A 19,935-nucleotide genomic window follows, 5' to 3' on the forward strand; every position below is an offset into this window, starting at 1 on the left:
ACCAAGGGGATACAACTCTGAGGATGAAATTGGCAGATGGGAGAGGAAGGGGTGCTGAAGGACTGTCCCTCTACCTGCTTGCCCACCACTGTCCTGGGACCCTGTGTGGGAGGCCGAGCCAGTGAAGACAGTGGGAAGTAGGAGGGTTGGCAGTGTCTTGGAGGCTGGAGTGCCTGAATCTCATACCTGACCACCTGGCTGGACCTCACATCTCACCTCCCCAGAGGACGGCAGGTCTTCTGGGGCTCACAGGCCTCCAGGAGGACCCAGCGTCTGTTCTCTTCACCACTGAGTAAACAAGGCTCGTGTCTGGGCACGTCTGAGCTGCTCTGAGGCAAAGGCCTGGCAGGGACTTCAGTGGGCTGCCCCCGAGAGGCCTCATTCGGAAGGCCAAGCTGGGGAAGGGCGTTGGAAGTTCAGTGGTTATTTCCCCAACTGGGTGAGCCAGCTGGATCTCTAGGAGGAGCCTGTGGGTCTTTCTTGGGTCCCTGACCCAGAAAACCCCTCCCTCCAGACTATACCCACAAAGTGTGGAGCAGATGAAATAGGGCAAGGACGGACAGCAGATGATGGTCCCAGAGAGGAAGGGGACTGGACAGTCCCCCCCCCCAACTCTGACATATTGTACAGGCTCACTCACAGACACACCATTCACCCTAGATACAGATGCCCATCAGACAGACACCTGCCACACCACCTGCACCCGCCCCACATGTACACAGAGAAATACATGGTCTACGGCCATGCCACCCCGAACGCACCCAATCTCTCTGATCTCAGAAGCTAAACAGGGTCAGGCCTGCTTAGTACTTGGATGGGAGATACGTGTTCAACTCCATACCCAGACACTCATACAGACACACCCACACAGATACAGACACGTGTGTGTGCGCGCATACACACACACACACATACACTCCTATGCTCACCCGTTCCTCTCCCCAGCCCAGACACCCATCACACACACCCACTTTCTTGTGTTAACTGTTAGGTCTACGGTCCCCAAGTCCTAGGGCTATACAAAGCTTGAGGCTGGGGTTGAAGTTTGGAATTGGGTCCAAAACCACCTCAGTGGATTCAGGGTGAGATCTCAGAACATGGGCCTCTGGAGGTCATGTTGGGGCCATCAAGTGGTTATCATGCTCATTGCCTGGACTATGTCACCTGCCATCATCACCCAGAAAGAAGATCCCACCTTTGATGGATGTGTTGTAGGAATACATCTCCCCAAATCAAGTCTGGTTGTCTCTAAGAGATGACACAGCTAAATATGTTTTTCCCTACCTTCCAACCCACCTACACTCATACTCACACACATACTCACACTGTGGGAAGATGGTCCCAGGACAATCCTGATTGCCCCCAAGCTGCAGACTGTCCCAACTGGGCTTCCAGTTGTCTCCCTTGCTGAGCAGATGACCAGTGACACTGCCTCAGCCTTGACCAAATGCATTCGTGACCAGAGACACTGTTTCTGCATTCTGTCTCACTTTGTGAGTATCACTGTCCAGGGGAACTGTTTCCAGGTCATCACTAGCCCACCATGCCTCCTCTCATGCTGGCCTGGCCCTGGCTCTCTGAGCCTCTTGGCATCTGCCTTCCCGCCTTACACACCTGATAGTCCTTCAGGCCCTGACCACAGCCTCTGCCTTGCCGCTCTGGCTTCCTTCTGTCAGGTGGCCCAGGACACTTCAGCTGGAACCTGAGGGGAGCCTTCACCCTATTCAGGATTTTTGGATGCATGTGGCCCAAACAGTCAGGTGGCAGCCTCACCAACTTTTTCCACCTTGATGAGTTTCCAGAGCCTGTGGTGGAGGCAGAAAGGGAGATGGAACAGCTCATGCCAATGTGAGCCTGGCTAGAGGCCAGGGTGGGATCCAGCAGCATGTCCCACTTGGGGACCGTAGTGTCTTCTTCTCAGGGTCCAGCAGTATCTCCCTTAACAGGTGGAAACAGATTGAGAGCCCTCTCCTGGGAGAGCTCTGCAGAGAGACCACAAGAGGGCCAAGGGCACGCAGCAGACTCCTGGAAGACAGGCTGACAGATGAACGAGACTGGGAAGAAGGCAGACAGACAGACAGATCCTTAGAAATAGGCAGTACTTCCCATTACAAACAATACCCCAAAGCAGCCAGTCACACCCACACTCAAAGCTCCAACAGACACTTTCTCCAAGACCTTTCAGGAATCACACTAGCTCTTGATAATTTCAGAACCATTTTTCTCTGTGAACAAGTATGCTTTTGGAGCAGTTCCTTTATAACCCCTCCACCCCCCGCCAGAGGTGGTTCACCCCGGGGAAGACAATCCTGACAACTTTGAGGTGGTTTTGTCAGGTGAATGGAGCCAGAGATCAGGGCCAGGGGTAGGGAGTCTGAAATGACAGCTTTGGTCCAAAGCCCTGCTTAGCCCAGAGTTTCAGCAAGCCAGGACTGGCACTGCTCCCTGCCCAGCAACGCCACAGCCACTGAGACCCATGCCATGCAGCATGGAGCCCAGCAGCAGCCCCAAATGTCAGCTTGCCCAAGACGCTCCTCACTGCTCTGGCATTCCTCAGAGGTCCCCACAAATTGCACCAACAAGAGACCTTAGTGGGCCTCCAGGGAGACAGGGCTTTTTTCAACATGAGGGTACTGGTACTGAGACAGGAGGATCCAGTGAACTGAGCGCTGGCCTCAGAGACCTGAGTGTGAGGTACTGATGCTGGTCCATGAATGGAAGCTGCTGGGTCCCCTGCTCCTGTCACACAAGGCCACCCCTGCCATGGACTTCTGTGCAGCTGGGCCTGAAGGCGCCTGGCTCAGGCTGCTCTGGGAAGGGAGAAAGAGCCGCAGACAGCACAGGGAAGGTCCAGATGATCCCACACCAACACACAGAGTGTAGACACTGCTGCTCTGGAAACTGTGTGCTTTATTTAGAACTTTATTACAAGGAAACCTCCTCTTGGGCCATAGAAAAGTTGCAACCCAGCCCTGGCCGGGTAGCTCAGTTGGTTAGAACCTCCTACTATGCCAAGGTTGTGGGTTCCATCATCAGTCAGGGCACATACAAGAACCAACCAACAAATGCATAAATAAGTGAAACAACAAATCAATGTTTCTCTCTCTCTCTCTCTCTCTCTCTCTCTCAACTCAATTAAAAAAAATAAAAAGCAAAAAGCTGCAAACCATGCGGTTTGGTACAAGGCAATGGCTAAGGGACCGCAGAAAATCCCTTACCGCTGGGCCCTCCCAATGGGCCTCAGACTTCCCTGGTCATCCTGACTTCTGGCTGAGCCAGATATGGGCAGCTACGACTCCTGGGGTGTCCAGCTCACACACCCTTTCCAATTCCTCCTTAGCCAAGGAGCAAGGAAGTGGCGATGAGACTTGGGCTAGGGTCCCCACCCAAGCCCCCAGCCTCTGTCCCCCACCGAGGGCCTGCAGAGGCCACAGCTCCTCTCTGAATCGGAGCCCAGCTGCTCTGGGTACATCTCAGCTGCTGGCTGAGAAACCGTGTCCTACGGGCAGGTGAGTGGGTGGGCAGGGTGCCCACGGCCAGCCGCCCAGCCTCAGTAGAGGTCCGCAAAGGGCTTTGAGTAGTTGAACATCAGATAGTCCATGTAGTAGAAGTCGTAGGCGCGTTGCCGCTGCAGGGCCGACAGCTGCGCGAAGTACTGGTGGGTGATCCGCGCTGTAGTCCGCGCCTCCTGCGAGTGCCGGTCCTTGAACCGTGGGAAGGTCAGGTTCTGCGGCGCATGGATGAGGCTCAGGAAGAAGTTGGCATCGTCCTCCATGCTTTCAAACTTGCCCACAAAGTCATAGTCGATGAGGCAGGGGCTGCAGAGCCGGCTGACATGGTCCCAGTGGATATCCATGCCCACCGGCCGGTGCACATCCAGCAGGTACTGCATGAACTCGGAGAAGCGCACGCCGGAGCCGGTCCGCAGGGCCTCCCGAGAGGCGTTGGCCCGGTACCGGGCCAGGATGGCCTTGCCGAAGACAGGGTGATAGTAGCTATTGGGGTGCTCAAACTTGTCGCGGAAGGCGGAGACCAGCCTCTCGAACGGCTCGCGGACGAACAGCATCTTGGTGTAGGTGCCGAGGCGGCGCAGGATGCCCTGGCGGTCGAAGGTGTCCAGGCGCCTCAGGGCGCTGCCGTAGTGGACGGTGTTGTGCTGGATGTCGGTGGTGGACGAGGCCCGCCCGGCCAGCACCATGAGCACTCGCTTCCAGTTGGAGCAGCCTGCTTTGGGAACCTCGCAGTACAGCACACGGTGGCGGTCCTCCACGAAGATGCGGGACACGTGGCGGGGCGTGACGGCCCTGCGGCTGCTGCTTGAGCGGTACTTGGCGCACGCCTCCCACATCACCCGCTTGCGCTCCTGCTGCCTCTGGTGCAGGATGACCCAGTGGCCGTCCGGCGCCCTGGCTGCTGGCCAGACAAAAGTACCAGCCGAGCTGTTGGCCGGGATAGCCGCTGCAGCGGGCATTTTCTTGATTAGCAGCCGCCTGCGGCGCTGCCGGGGCCGCAGACGGGCGCCCATGTTTAGGTGGGCTTGAGGCTGGTCAGGCGCCGGCAGGTGGAGGCCTCTCGATGCCTGGCTGGACAAGTCTTGGGTGAGCCTCTCCGTGGGTGCCTTAAAGCCACCATCCTGGGAACTGCCTGGTGGGAAGTCCTGGGGCAAGGAGAGAAATGGTTAGGGGGCGGGGGACAGGACAGCTGGGCACTCGTCATGGCTGAGTTCCCTGCTCCCTCTGTGACCACAGTTTTTCCTAGACGAGGGAGACAGGATGACCCTACAGGATGTGACCTCTCTGATCTGAACCGGAGCCCAGCCCTTACAGTCAGTCCCCCTCCTCACAGCTGGCAAGTGTCATTATGGCCACTAGGTGGAGCAGGCCTCCCAGGAATCTCAGCCTGGCCTGGAGGTGAAGGAGGGTGCTGGTAGCTGGTGGCATGGAGGAGGCTGGCTCAGATTTACTGAGTCAATTAGCACACTCCAAAGTCGCCATCTAATGGGAAAGGAAAATTCATGGGTACAACAAAGCCCTGGGCTTTGTTCCCAAGCTCCTGGGAAGGAGTGGACACATTTTTCTTTCCGAGAATGGGTTTAATGTGATCTCCCAATTTTCCTCCCTGCCCTCACCAACTTTCCCCAGACTGCCTGTGCTGAGATTCATCTGACTCTCAGAACTCACATTGTGGGGCTGCTGCAGCCTGATGTTGAACTTTACTCCTGAAAAGCAAACAGAGAGGACAGTATTAGCAGTGGAAGTGCCACGTGGCTCCCTGGGGCTCTTGACTTTGGGTGCCCTGTAGGGAGGGCACTTGGAGAAAACTCTGTAAAAAGGCAGTTGGGAGGGGGGAGGAGAGGCATGGCTCAGCGTGAGTGCCCTCCTCTCCCCTATCCACATGGAAAATGGGGGCGCAGGAAAGACTCCGCCCACCCCGGCTGCCAGCTGATGCTGCTTAGCATCTCACCTTCAGATGTGACCTGGAAGGTCTGGAAAGGTGCCCTGCCCAAGTGTGCCCACTGCCCTGGCCAGTGCGGCAGCTGGGAAGCTCACAGCCAACTCCCCACCTCACACTGTCAGTAAATCATAAGGACAGGGACCCTTCAGAAAGTTCTGTCCCTGCTCTCTTTATGCCCTGTCAGCCCTGCTCTGGCTGTAGTCGGTGTGGACTTTCTTTACCTGGAATATGACACGCTTAACACCCACACCTTTGCACACACCAGGCCTGGATTGGAACACACTCATTCCCCTCGGCCTCCGCACTTACTCCAGGAAGCCCTTTAATTTAGCCATCCAAGGAGCGAGCTTGGCTTCTCAGCTGGCCCTGGGGCTCTGGGGATGAGCTGACCACATCTTTCTTTCCTCCAAAGGTCTGAGCAGAGCCCAGGCACAGTTCTCAGCAAACACTCACTGGTGACTGGGGGAAGGTGGAGAAACATCAGGGCATCACTGGCCACATTCCAGAATGTTCCCTCTGCCCAGAAAGGAGGCCTTTGGCTTGGGCTGAGCTCACCCAGAATAACAGCACCAGGGAGGCGAACCTTTGTCCGGAGGAGACGATTCTGTCTCATACCTGGTTTGGTGTTTTGGGAAATGTCATGGAAGGACAAAAGGATTCCATTTGGGGGAACTTACTTAGGAGCCTAGACCTTCTTCCCCCATCCCTGCTTGGCCATTTGGGCATCAGGGGCTCTTCCTGCTCCTGTGCCATGTGAGTGGGTGTCTGCTCTGAGGCTTTGCCAAAAGCCGGTCATAATCAGAACCAGCCGTCCCTTAAATGAGTGGAGGAGAGCTAGAATTCCCAGCCGACGAGATGGGATATGGTGTCTGACCACACCTGACTGAGTTCTGGCAGCTGCCTGAGGCAGGGTTTCTGGAGGCCCAGCACCACCCTTGTGGTCTCTGTCCTTGGCAGACTTCCAGTGGCTGGAGCCCCACTGGTGAGGGGGCACCCAGGCCCTTTGCCCCTGATCTTGTAACTCCACTGAGGCCCATTTTTACCAGGTAGAACTGCTGCGGCCCTTGCCTCAGACTCGCAGTCTGAGGATGTGCCCGCACGTCTCCTTCATTCATTGGCAACTGAAGCAAGGGTTATGCGAGGTCACTCTGAACTGAAAAGCTTAAAGACCCTGAGCCTGCCAGGGCCTTTCTTGAGTCCCAACAGATGAGGAAATGAAGGCGGAACTTGGGCATGTTGCCCCTTTCTTCAGTAGCATCGTTCTTTCCTCCCTTTGGGTTCAGAAGAAGAGTGTGCCCTTCCCTGGGCAGAGTGTCCACACCTTCTGAGCATCCCCAGGCTATGTGCATATGTGCGTGTAGTTTCCAGACTCTTCCTTGGAGGCTGAGGAGAAGCTCCTCGTAGAACTGGTTGCACCCTGAGGGTAAGAGATGTGAGCAGAGGGTGCCTGACCACGAGGCAGGGGCCTTTTAGAATGAAGTCGTTTGCCAGGGTCCCCCTCTCAGCCCAGAGCCTGCTTCCTTCCTGCCCAGCCCCCATCTTCTGCATGGCAGCCATCCTCAGCATGAGCTTCCTGAACTCTTCTTTTGGACCCATGAAGCTTCCTCCAGCAACCGATGATCACAGGTCCCTTCTCCAGAAGGGACCTGCCACACACTCAGTTTTCCTCCACACTGCCAGGTTTCCTTAATTATTTTCTTCTGGTGACGGCAGCTGGCTCTGCTAAATCACTGCTCCTCCTCGGAGTTTCAGACACGGGAATTTACTCTGCTTGTCACTCCTGTCAGCCTGTCAAGGCGCGGTGGTGCTTATTTATATTCCTTTTCTGGAGCAATGAGGCATGCTGGGCTCGGCCCGGAGTGGGTCAGGGGGCCCACGTACAAAAAGCATCCTGCCAGCTGGTGGAGTCAGATGATGATGTGTTTATTGAAGTTGCAGCGCCCATGGCTATGACTTCCCACCTACAATGCCACCGCAGCCTGGAGGGTGGTGGATGGTGAGGATGACCCAATTTTTTTTCTGTGCAGACTGGATGGGAGTTTCCAAGGTTAGCTCACCTGAAGGCTAAGGCCACAGCCCTGAGCACAGGCTAGAGAAAAAGTTCTAGCTGGACAGAGCCTCATGCTGAGAGAGTCTCCTGGACTTTTGGCTACTTTTGTTTAACAAGGGCCAACCAGGCTGCAGTTGCCCCTTTGTGAAAAAAAATCGTCTACAGAAAACCCAACTACATTCAATCTCACGGGGAGATTGAATGTGCCCTGTTCTTATGTGCCTGATCCTTAAACTTATGGCAACTTTTAGGGCAAAAACTGCCCCTATCCCACATGGCCAATTTGGGGATAAAGACAGACTTTTAACAACAGAGATGTAATGGACACTTCCCCTAGCCTGAGGTCCAGTGTTCCTACTTCTTCCCTGGAGGATGCTGCTCTTCCACACACTGCTCACATAGAGGCCGAAGCAAAGACCAGGAGCCTTGGGCGTCTTGACGCTGGGGTCTGCACATCCCCAGTGGGCTGCACTTCAGGACCCCGGACAGCTCCGTGGAGCGTCCCAGAAAGACAGCTTCTGCTGCACCCACAAGGAAGGTATTGTCACCAAGAAACACCAGGGGTGGGAGGACTTGGCCTCAATATAACCATGACCAGCCCCACATAAACCCTCAAATAAACATACAATCTAGATAAAAAAAACAGTGGGCTTGCTGAACAACACAAGTCGTGACCCCCAGCTTCCTCATCCATCCAATGTCACCAACGCTGCCACGCACGTCCTGTTTCCCCCACCCCCATCTTGGGACAGGGGAATCCCAAGGTCAGTCATGTACATGTCAATTTCAGTATATGAGTTACCTGTCCCCTCATTTAAGCATAATGTTAACAATCTGTAAGGGAGCTCCATCCTCCTGCACTTTGGTAAAAAATAACCACTTTCTCTTTCTGGGCAGATGACATTCGTAGAGTGGTCGAAATGCACACAATACAGTAAGAGAGAGCATCGGCGAGAATAAACAAGGTGTGAGTTATTGGGACTGCCAAATGTGTTGTGTTCTGCATTGTGAACTCTTCATGGGTTTTCTGAGTGTTTGGCTGAAAAGCATCCTGGTTACCTGCCAAGGGGAGGCAAAGGCTGATGCGGGTGTGCAGAGCCAGTCCTCAGAATAAGACTGAGCAGCCTAGCCTGACCAGGCAGTGGCGCAGTGGATAGAGTGTCAGGCTGGGATACAGAGAACCCAGGTTTAAAACCCCAAGGCCACCAGCTTGAGTGTGGGCTCATCTGGCTTGAGCATGGGATCATAGACATGACCCCATGGTTGCTGGCTTAAAGCCTAAGGTCGCAGCCTGAGTCCAAGGTCGCTTGCTTGAGCAAGGGTTCACTCGCTCTGCTGGAGCCCCCCAGTGAAGGCACATATAAGAAAGCAGTTAATGAACAACTAAGGTGCCGTAATGAAGAATTGATGCTTCTCATCTCTCTTCTTTCCTGTCTGTCTGTCCTTCTCTCTGTCTCTGTCTCTTTTGCTAAAAACAAAACAAACAGACAAACAAACAAACAGACAAAATGACTGTGCAGCCTGAGTATGGAGCAGAGCTGGGAGAGAGCATCCCTGGCACGAGCTGTTGGAGAGGAGGGTCCATTGCCCACTCCTATTTGAATCACAGGAAGGAGGCTTTCTGTGTTCAACTCAAAAGCCCCAAATCCTCGATGCTCAGGACCCACTGGGGCTGGGGCTGAGGATCAGCCTTTTAGTCAGTTTGTGTAGACAAGTGAGTGACATGGGTCAAAATAAAACCTGAGTGCCTAGAAAGAGCTAGAAGTGCCTCACGAGCCCTTGGTTGGTCGTGTTTAAGGTAAGCAACTGCTATTCTCATTGCTTCAATCCCAGCCCTAGGCCACAGTAGGCAGTGGGGAGAGGGTCCTGCCACTCTGAACAATGGCTGGGGAAAGGCAGGGCCATCCTGAAGAGGTCAGACCCACAAAGAGGGACAAAAGTGGGAGAACCCAAAGGGGCCAAGAGAAGTCCTTGGGCAAGGGTCCAGAGTTCCCGCCCTGCGCAGTTTTAGACGCACGGCGTTTGGATCTCTGGAGTTCCCTGCACCAAGCTGAGTTCCTTGGTTCCTTCTTCATGTCCTGCACCTCACGGCGGAGCCTGTGAGGCCACATTTCCTTGTGTTGTCCACCTACATGCCCACTTATGCTGCCCGTCAGGCCGGGAAACTTCTGGGGATTACAGGCTGGCTTGAGCCAGGGGAGACACTTGAAGGTGAGGTACCCGCTGTGTCTTGGCTCCCCGATGTGCAAGAGCCTGAGTCCAAGCTTTGGTTCCGCCCGATTCCCTGGCAGTTGATGGGACAAAAGCTGTTGGCCTGCCCTGCGCCTTCCACATCCCAGTAAGAAAGAAGTGGGTCCTGCAGCTGACGCTTGTGCCGGGGGAAAGACCTGCCACGGGACACCCTGAACACCATTCAGTGTGTGGGACTCACACAGCAGGGATGAGCCACGAGCAGGGGTGTGGCAGGAGACAAGAAAGCACAGCCGGGGTGGGCGTGTTCTCCGCAGAGGCGGGGTGGGGGTGCGGGGGTGGGAGGTGGGGGTGGGGGAGGAGCCCTGAGGGAATGCCAGGCCCCACTCCGTGGGAAGTATGGAAGGTTTCTGAATGAGGCCTGTATTAGTCGGGGTTCTCCAGAGAAACAGCCGATAGGATATATCCATGAAAGCGTGGGAGAGGGACTGATTTTAAGGAATTGAATTTGTTCATTCAATTGGGGGGTTGGCAAGTCCAACATCTGTAGGGCAGGCCATGGCTGGAGACCCCGGGGAAGAGCTGATGCCACAGCTTGAGTTTCTGCAGTCGGGAGGCAGAATTCCTTCTTCCTCAGGTGACCTGCCTTTTCTCCAAAGGCCTCCCCCTTAGACTGATTGCATGAGGCTTGCCACACTGTGGAGGGTCGTATGCTTCACTCAAAGTCTACTGGTTTAAATGTTAATCACGTCCAAAAAAATACCTTCACAGTAACATCTATACTAGTATTTGACCAAACACCTGGGCACCAGGGTCTAGTTAAGTTAACACATAAGTTAACTCTTACAGGGGTGTACTAGTTTACTAAGGTTGCTATAACAAACTACCATGAAACTAGTAGCTTAAAAATAACACACATTTATTCTTTCTAGAGGCTAGATGTCTGAAGCCAAGATGTCAGCAGAGCTATCTACCTCTGAAGCCTCTTCTAGCTTTGTGCAACTTAAGTCCAATTGCTGTCTTTGTCTTCAGGCGCTTGTCTTCCCTGATTACCCCATCTTGCCTGACTACATCTGCAAAGACCCTATAAGGTCATGTTCACAGGCACCCTGGGTTGAGACTTCAATATAGACTGCTCATAAAAATTAGGGGATATTTTATCGCTTCATATTCATTTTGAAATATCTCCTAATTTTTGTGGGCAGTATGTTTCAGGGAGACACAGCTGAACTCCTACCGGGGTAATGTGACTTCAGGGGGCTCTAAGAGCACTCTGGAGGTGGGGCAGCAACAGCCTGGAGGAAATGAGGAAATATGTACCCTGCTGGGTTGGTTTGTCTCATCAGTAGCATAAGATTGTGCTAGTTCACGTTCTTGGGGGAGGGATTGTGTCGGTGCATCTGTGCCAGAGTTTGACACAATGCCTGGTACACAGCAGGAGCTCAATAAATGCTCGTGCTAAAGCTGAAGCTGCCTGGATGGAGAGCTGGTCCCGGAGGTGGGGACGGGCACTGGGCTTCTCCCTGCAGAAGTCAGGCCCAGGGTTCTGGCTGGCACCCACCAGCCTTGGGCAGTGACTTCTCTAGCTCAGCTTGACAGCCTAGGAAGGGTCTGCATGTCTGGGCGGCAGCTCCCAGCCAAGTGGCCGGATGCAGAGCGGAGCTGCTGAAGGTCTGTGCACCCCACTCAGGCTGTGTGGTTGGAACCATGACATAGCCAGCTGGCTTCTCCCATTGCCATCTGTGGGGCACAGGCCAGAGCCAGCTCGCGTGGCCTGCAGCGTCATGGTGACCACACGTCCTCTGTCTCGTCTCCCAGCAGTTCCGGCTCTGCCTTTTGGAGGGACATCCCTATCTCCCTACCTCCCAACACTGGTTTCATTATGAGCTGCTCCCTTCATCTGGGCAGATCATTAATTTTATGCAGATTAGATGCAAAACTAAAGTTTAAATACTCTCAGCAATTAGAGGGCAGCCTGGGCTCAAGGCACAGAATTCAGATGGAAGAAGCCTCACCAAAGGACCTTAAATGCTCACTGCTGTTCACAGGAAAATCCAATTCATTAAATTCGTTGCTAGGGCCTCAGTCACAGCCGTGTCCACCTCTGCCGCCCCAGCGTCCAGGGCAGGGCAATGAGGTTCCCGGCAGTGGGGCTGCCCCAGACAAAGGTGCCAGCTGCTCTTGGAACCCAAAGGTGGCTCTGTGGACCTCAGGAAAAAGGCAGAGTTGGTGACATGCTCCTCAGCAGCACAGCAGGTGGCCCTGCAGGGCCCTTTCCTCCTGCCGCAGCCTGCAGTTGCTCTGAGAAAACCAAACCCATAGTGGGGCCACATGGTGATCCCCAAGTTTTGGTCTCTCCCTTTGCCTGAAGACTCCACTCTGAGTCATAGCTTTTAATAAGGGATATATATATATATATATATATATATATATATATATATATATTATTCATTTTAGAGAGAAGAGAAAGAAGGTAGGGAGGAGCAGGAAGCATCAACTCCCATATATGCCTTGACAGGGTAAGCCCAGGGTTTCGAACCAGTGACCTCAGCGTTCCAGGTCAACACTTTATCCATTGCACCACCACAGGTCAGGCAGTATATTTTTTAAGAAGGGAAAAGAGAGGGAGAGAGAGAGATCTTGGACAAATCAAATCCTTTGACTTCACTGAACCTTAGTTTCCTCATCTGTAAAATAGGATTAAAAACACCCATCTTGCAGGTCTGCAATTGTGCAAATGAAATGATGCACAGTGTGCCCTGGCTGGATCTCTCGGGTGGTTAGAGCACTGTCCTGATATGCAAAGGTTCCCAGTCAGGGCACGTACAGGAACAGATCGATGTTTCTGTCTCTTTCTCTCTCCTCCTTCCTCTCTAAAAATCAATTAGAGGATGGATGGATGGAAGGAAGGAAGGAAGGAAGGAAGGGAGGGAGGGAGGGAGGGAGGGAGGGAGGGAGGGAGGGAGGGAAAGGAAAGAAAGGAAAGACAGATGCACAGTGCTGGGCACAGAGAGAGTCCATGGGATGGAAGCTACCAGTTCCTTGTGTTCCTACCACCTGGCCACCTTCGTAGCAGCCGAGTTTACGTGAGCCCAGCTCCTGCACCAGCACAGGGACTCTGGGACCTGTCTGCATGGGAGAGATGCAGGAGTCTTCCCGTCTCAGACTAATAGGCACCTGACAGCTCTGCCCGCTACTTGTTTTGTTTAGCGATTTCATTCCCTCACCTCCGTGATTAGGATCCACGATTCAGCTGGGTAGTTTCCTGTCAGCTCAGCCTTGGCTGTGAATTCTCTTGGAGCTGTCAGAGTGGAGCACTGGAGCCGTCCGTCAGTCAACCAGCCAGCCAGTTAGCCGCTCTTCAAACCCAGCAGCTGTCCTGCCACTCCCCACCCGCTCATCTGCCCATCATCTGGTGGGTGCGGGGCTATCCCTGAGCATCCTCCGGGTGCCCGCTTATCCAAGGGGAGAGGTCCTTAGCTCCTGCTTTGAAGCTATCCCATGTTAGAGCCTGGGGGTGACTCCTGCCATGTTTGGTATGTGTGTGGCCATGCACTGTACTGCACCCCCATGCGTGCATGTTGCACGGAACAGGACTTGGTACATACACCCTATGCTATGTTACACCATGCATGCCAAGGGACTGCGTCACACCACATCTCTGCCGCACATGTGCTGCTTCCTGCTGTGTGGGGAGTGTGTGTGTTCATGTCCATATTCGGTTTCTGAGAGTACAATACATGGCACGTGACTTACGGAAGTCCATGCCTTTTCTTCCCTTTGTGTATTCTCCTAGCACACGTGGGCCTGGAAGAATAAGCAGAAGCTAGTGAATGCCGCTGCAGATGAGAAAGAACTCACTCAGCAGCAAGGCCTCTGTGCCCCTGGCGGCCCTGTCTCCGTCTCCCTGCGGTAGGCTGGCAGCAAGGTCATCAGGTGGCAGGACAGTCATTCTGTCCAACACCATGTGCCCATTCAGTCCTGAGCCCTTGTATGTGCCAAGCAGTTTTTTAAGCACTGCTGATGGTGTCTTGGCCATGAATGAGACAGGCGTGGTCCCTGCCCTGGTGGAGTTTAGTCTAGCAAGAAAGTGAGGCACGGAACAGCAGTCCCACATGTGGTGGCAGCAATGGAGGACAGGGCAGGCAGCGTGCAATGGGGGAATGTCAGCAAGCCCAGGGCATCAGGCGAGGGCTCCCTAAGCTCGTGACAATTACTTGGCACCTGAGAGTGATGATGGTTTTCCTGGAAGAGCTCGGTGGCCTTGCACCCTGAGTGCAGGACTCCTGGGATGAGGGGATGTAGAGACTGAAGGGCGTCAAGAAATGGCAGGACCATGGCGGCCGGCCTGGGCCAGCAGACACAGAGCCTATGGTCCTGGCAAAGGCACTATATCTTATCTCCTAAGGTCAGTATGCTGGAAGTTATTTTGAGTTGAAGCACCTTCCTGAGATGAAAAGCTGAAGACAGAAGCAGAACGGCCGGTCAGCGAGTACTGCCATTGTCCAGGCAGGAGATGTCCGAGGCCTGGCCCTAGGGGCTGATAGCAGAAAGCAGAGAAAGACGTATTTCAGGAGGAAGAGTTAGCAGGGTGGTATGCTGGTAAATGTTTAACAGCAGGCTCTCTGGGTGATAAAGAGAACTGTGAATGGTGGTGGATGCTGGTTTCTGTGGTGCGAGATTTCCCATCACGGCAGATTGCAAACGTGGAGCTGGGCCCATGTGGACTGGTCCAAGCCAGCTCCTGCTCGCCACAGCACCAGCAGGCTCCGGGGACAGCCTGCGAGCAGGGTACGGGAGATCCTGGTTCCTGACTTGAACGGTGGGTGCACACTGGTGCCATTTCCTGCAAAGCAGGGCAGATTGTTGTTGAGTTGGAGATGCCTGAGGGTCTCCCAAACATAGACGTGCTGAGGGCAGATGGAGGGTGGGGTAAAACACGTGTGCACAGGAACCAGTTCCACCGCAGGTGGCTTTCCAGGGCCCGGTGAGAACATGGGACCAGCACATCTCGGAGGAGGGAACGTAGAACTGAGGAAGCCAATTACCTGAAGCCCCAGCAGCGGGCCTGGCCCAAGTCCTGCCTTTGTCCAGAGCCCACGGGGAATCCTAGCATCGGCTCTGAGCAGCTGTGGTTGATCAAATGGGGCGGACAGAATGTTTCCTCCTGTTGGCTGTCAGGGAACCCAGTGACCGCACACTCTAGCCAGCTTGGCCTGAAGGGGTCTAACTTGGCTTGTATAATGGTGAATTCCCAGAGGTTGCCAAGAAGTAAAATTAGTGAGTCACGCCGGAGCTTGAGGCACAGGTGTTCCCACTGAAGGGCTGCCTATTTGCCGAAAAAGTGCCGGCAACACTGACCGGCCCAGCCCTGTGACAAGCACTTCTTTACTGGGACAGAGTCATGCCATTGGAGGCGGCCAGCGGAGCAGCCTCATTACGGAGGCGGCCCGGCCACAAGATAATGATCAGTTCAGCTCTAGCCGGCTTCAGGATGTGTTGTTTCGGCTGTGGCGTCAGTTACTGAGCTGGCTGTCAGAACAGACACAGCTGTTGCCTGAGATACCCCGAAGAGCCACAAAAGCCCATCCGTCCTAGCTGATGCTTCCTGGAAGCGCTCCCACCCCCAAACTGCTGCAGGGGCCTCTCTCGCCTGAGGGAGGGAGCCAGGCTCCTGTTAAGGGCTGCCTGGGGGCCCACGGACAGAGATGTACTGATCCTAGCAAGAGAGCCCCAGATGGCTGTGCACCAGTGATCAGGAATGTCCACTGATTGTATCCCAATTCTGGGCCCTGACTCAAGTACCATGAACGGGGAGCTGCAGCTCCAGCCCCTTCCTGTCTCCAATGTCTCCTCAAGCACCACAGGGACCACAGAGGTGTGCCCCCTGAGCAGAACAGGGCCTCCGACAACTCACAGATCGGAAGGGCAAGGTCACAGGCGCCTGCAGCACCCAGGGAGCCTGGCAGTCCGTCCAGAGGTTCTCTGCCCTGGGTCTGAGAGCTACAACGCATATCTGAGAGGAGAGAACACGCCGAAGGCAAGAACTTGATCCTGGAGTAGGGTCCAAACAAGAACTGGACCACCAGCACTCAGGAAGCCCCTGGCTTAAGGATTTGGCTGGCCTCTCTGAGGGGTGAGGCCTGGAGTACAGGCATTAATCCCGGCCTTTGCAGTGGCTGACTGTGGGGACACCATCTTCCTTAGACGTCTGACCGAGACCCACTTGCTCTCCCTTCTGGCTAGCCAGCCCTTTGGCTCTGCTCTGCCCAGCATCCTGGGGTCAATCTAGAAGTGAACTCTACTGGGCTGACTGTGGGGTGAGCATGACAGACCCAGGCCATCCTGGGGAGCAGACATACTATCCTGCCACGGCCCCACCGCAACGTAGTGGGGCTGCGCTCCACACCCACATCACACATGCATGCAGAGACCCCCAGGCCCTGTGCACCCAGCCCCGGGCCCAGGAAAGGCGACCAGTCCTGGGGTACCGACTACATGGCTGAGATAAGAGGGATGGGGGGGCCCATGGGCTGCCCACTCAAAGGTCTTTCTGGAGATGACTGGTGGCCAGGAGAAGAGTGAGGCCTGAAGGACGGGGAAACGGATTAGGATTCTTGCATCCTAAGGTAGGTCAGGAGTTACAGGGCCTGAACCTGGGCAGCCCAGGGAGATGAGGAGGGTGGATTCTGGAGGACGGCCACATGCAGGGCTGGAGTGCTCGTGGAGTCAGGGGTACGAGCCTAAGGTGAGGGAAAGTCTGCCTCCTACCCTTACAAGCTGCCTGAGGGAGGCCAGGCAAGGAAGGACTGTGGGGGAGAAGCCCCCACTCTGAGTGTGGCCATACTGAACAAGAGACACAAGACCTACAGGTCGAAGTTCTCAGCTGGAAACAGTGCAGACTGTGGGGAAAAACAGTGTCCAGACACAAACCATGCAACCCAGCCCTGCACCTTCCAACATCCTTGACCCATGCAGCTGACATAACGCTGCATAACTACACTCTCATCAACTCTGAGCACAAGCCTAAGAGGAGGGACTAAACACTGGAAATATTAATATCATCCAGAATTTTCCCAATTGTCCTGTGGTCTTAGAATTTGCCAAAGACTTTAAAGCAAGCCCTCAGCTGAGACCCACACTCCCAGTCCCCTCCCCATCTCCAGTATGACGGGAATGCCTTCAGAACTATGAGAGGCTCCAATTGCAGGGAACTCAGTGTGGTGTTGGTGTGTGATTGGTGTTGGGGGGGGGGGCTGAGATCCTTGAATTCCCTCCCCTCCGGGCTCAGCCGTGGCCTGCATATCCACAGCAAAGCCTGGGGATTGCGAATAGCATATGGTCCCCACATAATGGCTGCTTGAAGGACGGTGGGGTCACTGTGAGGAGAGGAAGATGTTCTGAGCTGTTTTCTTGCTGCCTTTGAAGTCCGACAAGCGGCAGCTCTCCGGATGAGAGAGAGCCATCACAGGAGCAGCGTCGGCCCCTCCCGGCTGCGTGCATTTCCTGCAGAATGAAGACTCCAGTCTCAATTACTGGGCATGTGTTTTGGGCGCCTCTTTGCAGTCATGAATGTGCTATTCCAAGACACAAAGCAGCCTGGCTTGCGCCTTTGGCCTTCCACAGCCGTGTGTGGCAGAGATGAGGAGAAGCCGCGGAGGTGTGTATGGGGCCATCCTCTCCAGAATTAATGATTCGAGAGCTGGGCGTGAGCTGCTCAGCCCACCGAGGCATCTTCTGCAGGATTAAACGTCATTCCTTCTAATGACTTGATTTATGTCTGGAGGTTTACAGCTCCAAACAAAATGTTGTGATGATGGCAATAAATCACACTGGGGCTGCTTCCATGGGAGACTAGCACGCTCTCTGTGTGTAGGGAGGTGACGGCAGAATGAGGGGCTGCTGTGTAACGCCCCTGCGGGGCAAGGAGAGCACATGACACACGTGGTGTCACGCTCTGGGAACTTAAACAGGTGGATTCAGGCTTTGAATACCTGAGATTTTGGTGAGAATTTGTGCTTGGAGGTGGCAGGGATTTTGGAAGAGCAGGAAATTCACAGGAAGGCACTATCCTGGGTGCTGGGGGCAGTGCGTGGGGCGGACATCCTGACAATGTCATCTGCAGCTTTCTACTCCAGTCTGCTCTATTGCACCCTCCGATATTGCACCCCCCGATGGAGCACACGAGCCAGCTGAGGTTGGGGCCCGGGACCCATACGGGCCCCCTGAGGGTTACACCTCTCCTATGTGCTCAGGACACCTTCTAGAATATGTTGGGGTCATTTTCCAGGCTGTAGCTCTGTCTTGGGTGGGGAGAGACCTAGAAGGTTAGGGTGGCTATCCAGGTCTGAACTCCTCAAAAGAATGAGGACCGGGTGGGCTACAGACAGGGACCCCTGGATCAGCAGGGAGTGATCCCTTTCCACCGAAACCTCGCTCTGCAGAAGCAGAAAACCAACTCAGAAGCAGAAAAGAGCTCAGAGGAACTGAAGTCAGCGCCAAGGTTCACCTCCACACGGATTCAGATAAGACCCAGCCTGGGCTCAGGAAAAAACTGGCAACCCCGTTTCCGCAGTTCCCGTCCTTGTCCCTGGCTGAGGTCTTCTGTCAGAGATGCTGTCTGTCACTCATGCCCGCAACATCTGGGGAATGGCTGTCCCTGTGAGGCAGGGCAGAGCTGGAGAGGGCAGGGGTGAACACTTGAGGAGCTGCCACAGAGCAACTTGGACCATTCATTCCCAGTAGCCCAGCTAAAGCTCTGTTCTGGCCAGAAGTCTGTGGGAGCAGGAGCCTCCTCATTGGTAAGATAGTCCTGCCCCTGGCATCCAAAGAGAGGGAGAGGGGATGGGAGGAGGCAGGACTGGAGTTCAATTTCAGAGGAAGGTCCCTTTATCCCAGGGGAATGCTGTCAGGCCCATGAGCTCTCTTCCTGAGGCAGAGAAATGTGTTCTCAGAAAATGGCCGAAAATGTCACATAAGAGGTCATGACACAGGGTGACTCAGAGATGCTGGGCACTGGAGGAAAGTGAACCATTACCAGGTATGCTTCCCCAGCCACTGCTCATGGCACATTTACCTGGAGGATGTGGGTATGGGAATCAGGAAGGGGAAGGTTCATGTGTTGTTGTACAGGGGCTGTCTTCCATGTCAGATGTGACGGAGCACAGGTAATGGGGATGACAGATGGGTGCCACCCTGACGGCAGCTGAGATGTGGGATGGACAGTGCCTAGAGGATGGGATGAGGGTAGAGGGTGGCTGGTGGCTGATTGAATGGTAGTGGATGGATGGTGGTGGGTGGCTGGTGGCTGGTTGAATGGTAGTGGATGGATGGTGATGGGTGGATGGTGGCTGGTTGAATGGTAGTGGATGGATGGTGGTGGGTGGCTGGTGGCTGGTTGAATGGTAGTGGATGGATGGTGGTGGGTGGATGGTGGCTGGTTGAATGGTAGTGGATGGATGGTGGTGGGTGGATGGTGGGTTGGTGGTTCAAGGTTGAGAAGAAAGGATTTGAGACGGGAGCTAGGCAAGGGCTGGGGCTAGAGGAGTGAGTCGCTGGAGGGGAGGCAGAGGGATGGAGAAGCTACTTGCCACAGGCAGGCTCCAACCCAGCTCTGTTAGCCATAGGTACAGCCTCTCATTGTGCAAAAGGGACAGGAAGCTGGGGCATCCCTGATGCTCAGGAGGTGGCTGGCATAGGTGACAGTGGTAGTGGCATCTCCAAGTCAGAGGGAAGCCAGGGAACCCTGAGGGTACCTCCTCATGCTGCAAAGCATGGTGTGTCCCCTTCCACCAATGCTGAAAGCTTCTGTCCATCTTTGATTAAAACAAGGGCAAAAAAAAAAAAAAAGTTGTTTGTTTTATAGAGTCTGGCAAATTTTGATAATGAAACCTTTAGAACATATAATACCAAAGCCTTTCCAATTCCAGACAGATAAGGAATAAAGGTACTGTATTTCAACTTCAGAAGCTAGAAAATAACCTTTATCACCCAATTTAATAACGTTACTGGGAAAATATGTTTGGAGAATGTAAAATGTTGTTTAAATGATAAAATATTCTCTCTTGGATGGCAAGGATTTTAATTGCCACACTCAGAGTCCAAACACACTTCCCTGCCAGCTCTGACGGACACGGCCGAAGCACACGGTGTCCGTGAGGAGGCGAGGTGGAGAGGGTCCGCGTCGGCTCCGCGTCTCCCCGGGGACCTGCCCGAACCCCGCAGCTGTCTGGGCTCCGCGG

The 19,935-nt window shown here is 54.3% G+C and overlaps 1 protein-coding gene across 5 annotated transcripts in view; it reads right to left on the reverse strand.

The window, feature by feature from the left end:
- Positions 1-2,909: 2,909 nt before the first annotated feature.
- CHST8 (carbohydrate sulfotransferase 8) overlaps positions 2,910-19,935 on the reverse strand; it is a 121,950-nt gene continuing 104,924 nt past the window's right edge. For all 5 annotated transcript variants that reach the window (XM_066243707.1, XM_066243705.1, XM_066243706.1 and 2 more), the window contains 2 exons: positions 5,181-5,218; positions 2,910-4,657 (listed from right to left, as the gene is read on the reverse strand). In XM_066243707.1, the coding sequence (XP_066099804.1) occupies positions 3,551-4,657; positions 5,181-5,218 (1,145 nt within the window). In that variant the 3' untranslated portion in view covers positions 2,910-3,550. The remainder of the gene's footprint in view (positions 4,658-5,180; positions 5,219-19,935) is intronic.

Source organism: Saccopteryx bilineata, chromosome 9 (genome assembly GCF_036850765.1).
Source record: "Saccopteryx bilineata isolate mSacBil1 chromosome 9, mSacBil1_pri_phased_curated, whole genome shotgun sequence".
Taxonomy (NCBI): domain Eukaryota; kingdom Metazoa; phylum Chordata; class Mammalia; order Chiroptera; family Emballonuridae; genus Saccopteryx; species Saccopteryx bilineata.